At 44.7% G+C, this 9560-nt stretch overlaps 1 protein-coding gene across 4 annotated transcripts; it reads right to left on the reverse strand.

The window, feature by feature from the left end:
• Positions 1 to 3541: 3541 nt before the first annotated feature.
• On the reverse strand, positions 3542 to 7859 carry Exo5 (exonuclease 5). Of its 4 annotated transcripts, none has more exons than XM_016005798.3 (2): positions 7742 to 7859; positions 3542 to 5035 (listed from the first exon to the last, which is right to left on the reverse strand). In XM_016005798.3, the coding sequence occupies exon 2, from the start codon at positions 5003 to 5005 to the stop codon at positions 3884 to 3886; it is 1122 nt and encodes a 373-aa protein (XP_015861284.1). In that variant the 5' UTR covers positions 5006 to 5035; positions 7742 to 7859; the 3' UTR covers positions 3542 to 3883. The 4 variants fall into 4 exon arrangements, with proteins under 4 accessions (XP_015861284.1, XP_006987312.1, XP_042127750.1 ...); XM_006987250.4 differs by having other exon boundaries at positions 7346 to 7859; XM_042271816.2 differs by having other exon boundaries at positions 3542 to 5019; positions 7742 to 7849.
• Between the last annotated feature and the right edge of the window lie 1701 nt (positions 7860 to 9560).

Raw genomic sequence — 9560 nt, forward strand, 5'->3', positions numbered from 1 at the left:
GAAAGAAAGAAAGAAAATATAAATAACTGGGCAGTGGTGGTGCACAACTTTAATCTCAGCACTCAGGAGGCAGAGGCAGGTGGATCTTTGTGAGCTCAAGGCCACCCTGGGCTACATAACAAGTTCCAGGACAGCCAGAACTACACAGAGAAACTCTGTCTCAAAAAAAAAACAAAAAACAAAAACAAAAAAAAAACAAAAAGAAAGAAAGAAAGGAGAAAGAAAAAGAAAAAAGAAAGAAAGAAGAATATAAATCAAACCATCACAGATGACAAATGTGAAGTGGCAGGAAACTTTTCTGCTTTTGAAAATTTTGCAAAATCTCTTCAAAGATGGCAGTCATGCAGAGAAAAGACAGGTGTATCAAAATAACAGTAAGGGCCTGGAGGGATGGCTGTAGTAGTTAAGAGCACCTAGCGCTCTCAGAGAGGACCTGAGTTTGGTTTCCAGCACACACCTCTGGCAGCTCACAACTGCCTGTAACTCCAGCTTCAGGATCCATTGCCTTCATTTGGTCTCTGCAGGTACACACATGACATACACTCACAAACACACCTTAAGTAAAATTAAAAAAAATACAAGGCTAGTAACAGTCTCTCTCCCCCGGCCCCCCCCCCCCCGTGTGTGTGTGTGTGTGTGTGTGTGTGTGTGTGTGTGTGTGTGTGTGTGTGTGTGAGGGATTGAACTCAGGACTTCTAGAACAACTGAGCTATACTCATAACTCCCAGGTATAATATCAGCACCCGAGGCTAAGGAATTGCTGAGGAAAAATAAATGTGGATTCAGAATTCTGTAACTGAGGTGTGCTATAATACAAGACTATGCTGGCCAGTTTAATGTCAACTTGACACAAGTTAGAGTCATTTGGGGAAAAAAGGACTTTACATTGAGAATATGCCAGTATACTTGCCTACAGACAAGCCTGTAGGGCATTTTCTTAACTGACATTCCATGGGGGAGGGCCCAGCTCACTGTGGGATGTGTCACCCCTGGAGAGGTGTTCTTGGGTTATAAGAAAGGAGGCTGAGCAAGCTATGAGGAACAAGCTGGTAAACAGCACTTCTCCATGGCCTCTGCTTCAGTTCCTGCTTCCAGGCTTGCGCCTTGAGTTCCTGTTCTTACTTCCTTGGATGATGAACTACAAACTATAGAATTAAATAAACCCTTTCCTCCCCAAGTTGCTTTTGATCGTCGTGTTTTATCACAGCAATAGAAACCCTAAGACAAAGAGTAATGGAGAAATTGATTTTAAAAGTCAGGCCTGGTGGCACAGAAGACCTCAGGAGACTGAGGCAAGAAGATCTTGGGTTCAAAGCATTCAGTCCAGGATAAATAATGAAACTATGACTCACAACTCCAGTTCCAGTTCCAGGGGTTCTGGCACCTTCACAAAGACATACATGTGGGCAAACACCAATGCACATTTTTTAAAAAATGGACTGGAGAGATGGCTCAGAGGTTAAGAGCACTAGCAGCTCTTTCAGAGGTCCTGAGTTCAATTACCATAAATCTTTAAAAAAATTAAAAAAAAATTATTGGTGTATGTGGGGAGTACGTAAGCACATGCCATGATGTGTGTGGAGGCCAGAGGGCAACTTTATGGAGTGGGCTCCTTCCACCTTTCTGTGGGTGCCCGGGATTGAACTCAGGTCATCAGTGTGAGGCAATGACCTTTACCTGCTGAGCCATCTCACTAGCCCTCTTCATGTTTAACTTTACTTTTTGTTTTAGTGACAAGGTCTCACACTATAGCCTTGGCTAACCTGGTGCTCGTTATGTAGCCCAGGCTGGCCTCAAACTTGTACCACCACACCTGGAAAATTTTTACTGAAACGTATTTTACAATTGACAGTTTCGGGTGCTGTGGATTGTTTTGAGTTGGAGGCAAACTTTATTTTGTGTGTCCTTGAGGATATATATGTACACCATGTGTGTGCAGAAGCTGTTGGAGGTAAAAAGAACGCATGGGATTCCCTGGAATTGGTGTTACAAGCTGTGAGCACCATGTGGTTTTGGGAACCAAACTTAGGTGTTTCTCAAGAGTAGAAAACACTTTAAACCGCTATTATCCACTGACCCATCTCTCTGGCCTAGATATGTACTGTCAATTTGCTTGCCAATTAGGTAGACTGATTGACCAATAAGTTTCAGGGATCTGCTGTCTCTACCCACTCATAGTAGTCAGTCTCCGACCCACTGCATCCACTTTTAAATGCATGCTAGGATTGAACTCAGGTTCTCATGCTTCATAGCTGGCACCTGACCAAACAAACCATCTCCCCAAACCCAAGCTTACCTATTTTATCTCCTACTGTAATGGTTAATCTTTTCTTTAATTACATTAATACAGTGTGTGTGGAGATCAGAGGACATTTGATTCTCTTTCCACTATGTAGGAACGAGGAATTGAACACACGCACACGTACCATCCATCAACTTTTACAAATTCTCCAACATTGTCTCTATCATGTCCTTGATTTCCAGGTGATAGACATTCAGCTTGGTTCTCCTGCTTCTTTGGTGATGTTTAATGGTTCCTCTGCTTTCTGGTACCCTGAAAATGTGTCTGTTAAATAGACAATGGAGAAAGAGCTGGTTTTATAGACAGGTGGTAAGCACACTCCAGGTGAAAGTAGGTTCTTTATTCCAGCCACCTGGGGACTTGGATTGTCAGCAGACAGGAAGGAGGGTGTGCATTTCCAGGGAACAAAGACAGAACTTATGTTTATACTATTTTCCTAGTGGGTGAGGGCTATAAAGTAATATATGTCTTTGCTATGGAGTCTATGTAGCTTGAATTCATCTGGAGCTAGACCATAATTTAACATTACGGAAAGCATAGCTAGTTCTCCTTTGTCTAGCTAGGTAGGGTTTGCTCTCCCCACTCCAATCTGTGTTTTAATCCTCCCAGCAGTGGCCTGTCAACTCTAGGAGGGCATGAGGCCTCAAGTCTTCAGGCTGTGAGATCCAGCCTCCTACAGTGACTAGTATCTTAAAGAGACAAGCTATAATCTAACCCTCCCATTACATTTTCCTTTAAATGTTTGTTTCTACTTTATGAAAAAGGATGTCCTGCTGCATGTAATCTTTTGGGGCTTGTCCTTTCACCTAATGTGTTGCTAAGATTCACTGATATTGTTGCATGTCATTGCGGATCATGTTTTGATTGTTATAAAACTCTAATCACCTGCTGATGGGCATCTAGGTTTTTGTATTTGTGAAAGTATTTTTTTTTCATATTTCCTATTGCATATATATGAATTTCCCTTGACATATGCCCAGGAGTGGTCATGCTAGATTATATAATGTGTGAATACTGTTACTTCATATATATTTTTCATCTAATATTTTCACTTCTATGACTTCTTGCAACATCTCTTTGAGAATATTTATTATGCTTATTTTAAATTCTTGGTCTGCCTATTCTATCAGCTCTATTTCTAAAATGTTTATGCATGAACTTAACAGATTGTGCTACTATACAATTATATATACTAGTCTTTAAAGGACTGAGATCAGCAAACACACAAACATTCAACAGTTCTAGAGAGCATTTCATTTTTATTATGAAAAATGTAAAAAAAATAAATAAAAATATCAGAACTCAAATAATCTTGAGAAAACAGTGATTAGTGAGGGATACCTTGCTGCAGACATGATGTATATCTGTCTTCTTTGCAATTCATCTCAAAGCTCCAAGGTCACTATAACCCCAAATCTCTCCATTCTTTCCTGATCCTTGGCCCTGGGTTGGAATGTTATTCCAAGGTCACAGGCATAAAAATAAAAACCTCATCCACGAAAGCCAAGCTGAGAGACTGGTCCTTTCACACGGGTATATTAAATCAGAAATGATCAACATTTCTGAAAGCATGTCTTCTGGTCATTTCAACTCCTTGGCTTTGGGCTCCAACGAAGAGCTGAGCGCTCCACGGCCCCTCCTCCACTCACAGACGTCTACATAGTCACAGGTCCGACACTTCCATGCCTCTTCCACATCAACGCCTTGCGGATCTCGGTGGCCCGTCCAGTAGGCCACATAATGCCGCACCTTACTCTTTACTTCTTTCTCTTCAAAGGCTACAATCTCTGTGCCCAACACAGTGGCGGTCTCTTGATGGATATACTCGAGTTTCAGGGTATCAATAGCGGGGAGATCAGACAGTGTAAGAGACAAGAAAACCAGTTCCATGAGGTCACCCAAAGACTTCACAGAGAAGCCTCCTTGTCGGGCATGCCTCAGCACTGAAGGTCCCAGTGGCTTGTCTAGACACAGTTGTGTATGGTGGATCAGGCTCGCAGGAGTCACCTTCCCTTGTACCATGGCATCAAAGATGTATTTGTATAGGCTAACTTGAAAACAGTCTTTCTTTCTCTGAGCTGACAGAGGGAGCACTGGGCGCCTTCGTGTCTTGAGTTCGGCCAGCTCCAGTTCCCCCTTGGATGTGTAGTGCAGCTCATCGATCACTCCGACAAGAAATACTCCCTCCACTTCCCCAAACACAGGAAACTCTCTGATGCGCCCTTCTGACTGTAGGGTAGGAATCATTGACAGGATGTTGAGGAACTTGATTGCCCAGGCATCTTCTTTAGTGGTGATGGGGACAGTCACAAGATCATGAAGTTCTAGTTCTTTGGCTAGGTGGATGCTAGCACCACTGTCCAAAACAGCTGCCTTCTCAGGGGTCAGAAAACCAGGGAGTTCCTTTCCATACACCATTTGCAATTCGCACCAGTTCTGAGAACACAGGTCAGTGACATATAAATATTTCAAGTGGAATCTCTCCATGGGTGACAAGACATCCAACCCATGTTTCCAGTTCTGCAAGCTTACAGGCTTGTCATCCTTCCCAGGGAGTTCAGAAGAAGGGCCAGGCTCGCTAAGTGAAACAGCTGATTCTTTGGCTTCTTCCAGGTCCAGAAACTCTACCAACTCCGAGTCACTCAAGTCCGAGAACCCCGAGGCTTCTGCTGATGCGGTCTCCTCTTCCCCAGTTTCTGCCATGGTGCAATTCTAGACTGAACAAGGAGGGACCTATATAATGTACCAAACATCATCAAAAACTTGAAATTCCTGTGAGACTAAAAGAATCATAGTATTGGCTGACCGATTCACCCACTGGTTGCAGTACTGGGAAGTGAATCCGGGGCCTTAACGTGTGGAAGGCAAGTGCTCTACTGCTAAACTACAACCCCAGCATTAAGAAGCCAATTTACTTATGACTAATTAATAGTTTCCAAAGAGTTACACACAGGTACGCTTTACAAATGAGTCTTTGTATTTATCACCCATCCATCCATGTCTATTTTTCGTTTTCACTTCTAGAGAGAATCCTGGCCGTTCCACAGGGTAAGTAAGTGGTGCCACTAAGTTATAATCATAGCCCAGCAGAATTTTTTTGAGAATAGAAATTTTTTGTTTTATTCATGCATCAGCCACTAACATACTGTGGATGACTTTAGGCAAATCTTACTTTTCCTGGCTTTGGTTTCATTGAGGTTGGCCTATTTTACTTCAAAACTCTACAGATTTGGAATATTATTTCACCATCTTTAATGAGTATAGGTCTGGAGATATATTAATGATGAGAAAAAGCTCTTAGTGAATTGCAACGTACACTTACTAGCCATGAGTGGCAGGGCCTGCCTGTATTCCCTTCACGTAGGAGGCGGAAGTAGGAGGCATCAGAGTTCAAGGTCTCACAGCTACACAGACAAAGCTGTCCTGCTTGGACTACATTAGCCCATATCTCAAAACAATAGCAAAAACGAAAAAATTACCCTATGACCTTATAAATGATCTTCTTTATACAAACTTGTGTTAGCCCTACACTGGTGCCTGCCACTATCTTAGGCTGGCCTCAAACTCCCAAGTGCTGGGATTAAAGGTATGCCACACCACCACCCGGCTAGCCTAGACATTCTCATGCTGAAAAAAAAGAAAAAATTCAGAAAGGAAGATGACACAATGTACTGTTGACATGTGATGACTTGTCAACATCATCTTAGTGCCTGGACCAGCATTTTCAGATAGACCATAGATGAATTATAAAGCTACTAGAGCATCCATAAAATGCCTCATTTTATACACTTTTTAAAACACTTCTGACTTCTTTTTGGGGTGGGGGGGTTGAGACAGGATTCGTATTCCTGGCTGTCCTAAAACTCACTCTGTAGACCAGATTGGACTCAAACTCAAGAGATCCACTGCCTCTACCTTTGCTGATTTTAACAGCATGCACCCTCCTGGCATACTTCTTAAAAAAAAAAAAAAAGATACATAAATATCTATTAATATCAATATTAAATATATGTGATCATATATGTTTAAAAAGTACATAGTTATAGCTAAAAATTAGGTGAAAAAGAATGAGATGATCAGAAAATACCAGGTCAGTATCAAGATCAGTATCAAGAGTCCACAGATTTTGAATCTAATCCTGAAAAATCCAGTAGAATTTGCTAGGGTGCTACTTGTTTCTTGAATAATCCTGGGCACATTAAATTTTTTTCTGGGGGCTGGATATATGGCTCAGTGGTTAAGAGCATTGGCTGCTCTTCCAGAGGACAGGAGTTCAATTCCCAGAACCTACATGACAGTCACAACTGTCTGTAACTCCAGTTCCAGAGGATCCTACACCCTCTTCTGGTTTCCCTGGGCACACAGGTAGTACACTTACATATATGCAAGCAAAACATTCGTACACATAAAATAAAAAATAAAATAAAAACAGGTATGGGTATGAAGGATGAGAAAAGAATATCTTTAAAAAATTTTTTTGATGCTCGGGAGGTGGTGGCTCACCCCTTTAATCCCAGCACTCGGAAGACAGAGGCAGGAGGGTCTCTGTGAGTTTGAAGGCAGCCTGGTCTACAGAGTGAGATCCAGGACAGCTAGGGCTGTTACACAGAGAAACCCTGTCTCAAAAAACCACCACCACCATCCCTCGCCAAAAAAAAAAAAAAAAAAAAAAAATTCCGATGCCACGGGCACATCGGCCCATCTTTAAAATGTAGAACTGGGCCGGGCGGTGGTGGCGCACGCCTTTAATCCCAGCACTCGGGAGGCAGAGGCAGGTGGATCTTTGTGAGTTCGAGGCCAGCCTGGGCTACCAAGTGAGTTCCAGGAAAGGCACAAAGCTACACAGAGAAACCCTGTCTCGAAAAACCAAAAAAAAAAAAAAAAAAAATGTAGAACTGGTAAACTAATCCTTCTATGCCTACTCAGCTGAAACACAGTACACACAAATGTAGCTTTCCTTCCTCTTTCAAAGGAAGTGATGAATCTATGTATCTACTCGCTCTGAAAAATGGTAACTTTAGGAGAGCAGGAGCTCCTACTCACCTGGGCCTTAGCTGATTTCCCTCCTCACAGGGAAGGGCGCATATTAAAATGGCAAAGCGCGGGAAGATGGACCTGACCGTTCCCTCAAATTACGGTGTTTCTACTTGAGACACGCTGGCTGCAGGGACAGCTGCTACCATAAGTCCTGGCTTCTCCAGGCAAGGTCTCCATAACTTCTTCCCATTCCCCAGAAGGGGCTACTTAATGCAACCCCTGCACTTGGCGCTCACTTCCGACCCCAGGTTCCCAGCCGCAGCCTGAGGTCGGAGGCCCTGCCTCGCCGATGGGTTCCGGCTTCCCGCCACTGCCTTTGTCCACGGCGTCCGGACTCGTTCCAGGCCTTCCACGCACGTGCTTTCCACTCAGCCCCCGTCCCCCCTGGTGTGCCCCACGCACCCTCAAGTGTACTGAGCCTACGCGCCAGGACTCGGATCGGGGGCCGGGGTCAAAATACCTATCAGGAAGCTTGCACCGGGGGCGGGCCCGACCGGGACGGCCACTCAACACCACCACGGTCCCAGAGTTCCTGGCGGCGGTTCGAGGACCGCCCCTTTTCAGAGCCACCCCCCTGCCCATCCCCCCCCCACTCCCTTTCCGGTCTCTGGAGACTAGAGATGAGCGGGTATTTAAAACCTGCTACACCTCCATCTGCCGCCGTGTCTAGTGTCGTTTAGCCCAGAAGGATCTAGCTGTCACTGTCCGGTCTCTTGCGCCCGCCAGCCGGGTGAGAGGAAGGGTCTTGGCGGTCACCTCGCTGTTCCCAGTGCAGCTGGATTCTGACGCCCTTGGACCCCGAATCCGGACCTTAGCATCTGGCACCAGCTTTCCCAGCTGAAGGAAACGAACTCAAGCTTCAAAGACGCTGGCGCTCCTGTTGTCAGGGCCCTTGGGTTTTTCATCCTTTTTATTGGTCTCCAGTTGGGATACTCCTGCCTCTGTTTTATCGGTGCTGGGAGTACAGGCATTGTGCCCCTATGCCTAGATTCTTTCTTTCTTACGATTTTTGTTTGTTTTTATTTTATGTGTATGGATGTTTTGCCTGCAGATATATGCACTACGTGCCTGCCTGGTGCCCGTAGAAGCCAGAAGAGGGGGGTCGGATCTCTTGGAACTACTAGCGTTAGAGAAGGTTTGAGAGCCACGTGGGCACAGGAAAACTAAGTTCCTCTTCAAGAGCAGCTAGTGCTCTTATCCTCTGAGCCATCCCTCCAGGCCGAGTTGTTCCTATTTTTGAGAAATACTTTCCAGCCCATTGGGGACCCACACCTAAAACCTCAGCACTGGGATTTTAGACTTGAGCCTACCTAAATTCCAAAAGGATAAGGTCTGGTGTTCTGGTTCATTTAGTAAATGCAGTCAAGAACTTAAGGGTTCAGAAATCCAGGGGTTTTTGTTTTGTTTTTATATAAATTCGATTGTATCATTCTCTGATCTGTGGAAGGACGAATGGATGCCAAAGAACTTGGGCAGAAAAAAAGAGGACATCGCACAGGTGGTGACTAAAGCCAACGAAATACTAGAGCCAGGATTGCAGGGGCAAAGAGAGAAGAGGGCTGTTGAAGCCTGGATCCAGAGAAATCAATTTCCCAGAATCCCGTGCTGGAGGAAGGGAACCACTGGAGCATCGTGCTATCCAGAGGAGGACTTGCCTCCCCGGAGGAGACCTCACACCTCACACGGTCCTCACAACTTGTCGGATCACTCAGCAGGAAACACAAGCTGAGACAATGGGCAGGACCACAACAGCTTAGTTGTGCATCTCTCTTGGCCTCTTTAAACCTGAACTTCGGCCGGCGGGGCATGATGTCATGCATCTTTAATCCCAGCACCGGATTACAGCCAGGGCCACACAGAGAAACCCTGTCTCCAAAAACCAAAAATAAATAAACGTAAACCGCATGTTAGGACCCCTAAGATGGTCTTGGGAATCATTAGACCTCTGTTCCTCTTTCCAAAGTGGTCTCATTGCATGAATCCCCTTTCTCTCTCTCTCTCTTTTTGTTTTCTTGGTTTCTGTTTTTGGTTTTGGCTTTTTCTGTGTAACAGCCCTGGCTGTCCTGGAACTCATTCTGTAGACTAGGCTGGCCTCGAACTCACAGAGATCCACCTGCCTCTGCCTCCCAAGTGCTGGGATTAAAGGCATGTGCCACCACCGCCTGGCTTCTCTGCTTCTTTCTTTAAGGGGATACAGAAGGTTAGTGGCCAAGCTCAGCCT

Source organism: Peromyscus maniculatus, chromosome 2 (assembly GCF_049852395.1).
Source record: "Peromyscus maniculatus bairdii isolate BWxNUB_F1_BW_parent chromosome 2, HU_Pman_BW_mat_3.1, whole genome shotgun sequence".
NCBI classification, from domain to species: domain Eukaryota; kingdom Metazoa; phylum Chordata; class Mammalia; order Rodentia; family Cricetidae; genus Peromyscus; species Peromyscus maniculatus.

What these genes read in the sequence shown, in the direction of transcription:
- Exo5 (XM_016005798.3), bottom strand. Translation starts at nt 5,005, where the DNA reads ATGGCAGAAACTGGGGAAGAGGAGACCGCATCAGCAGAAGCCTCGGGG.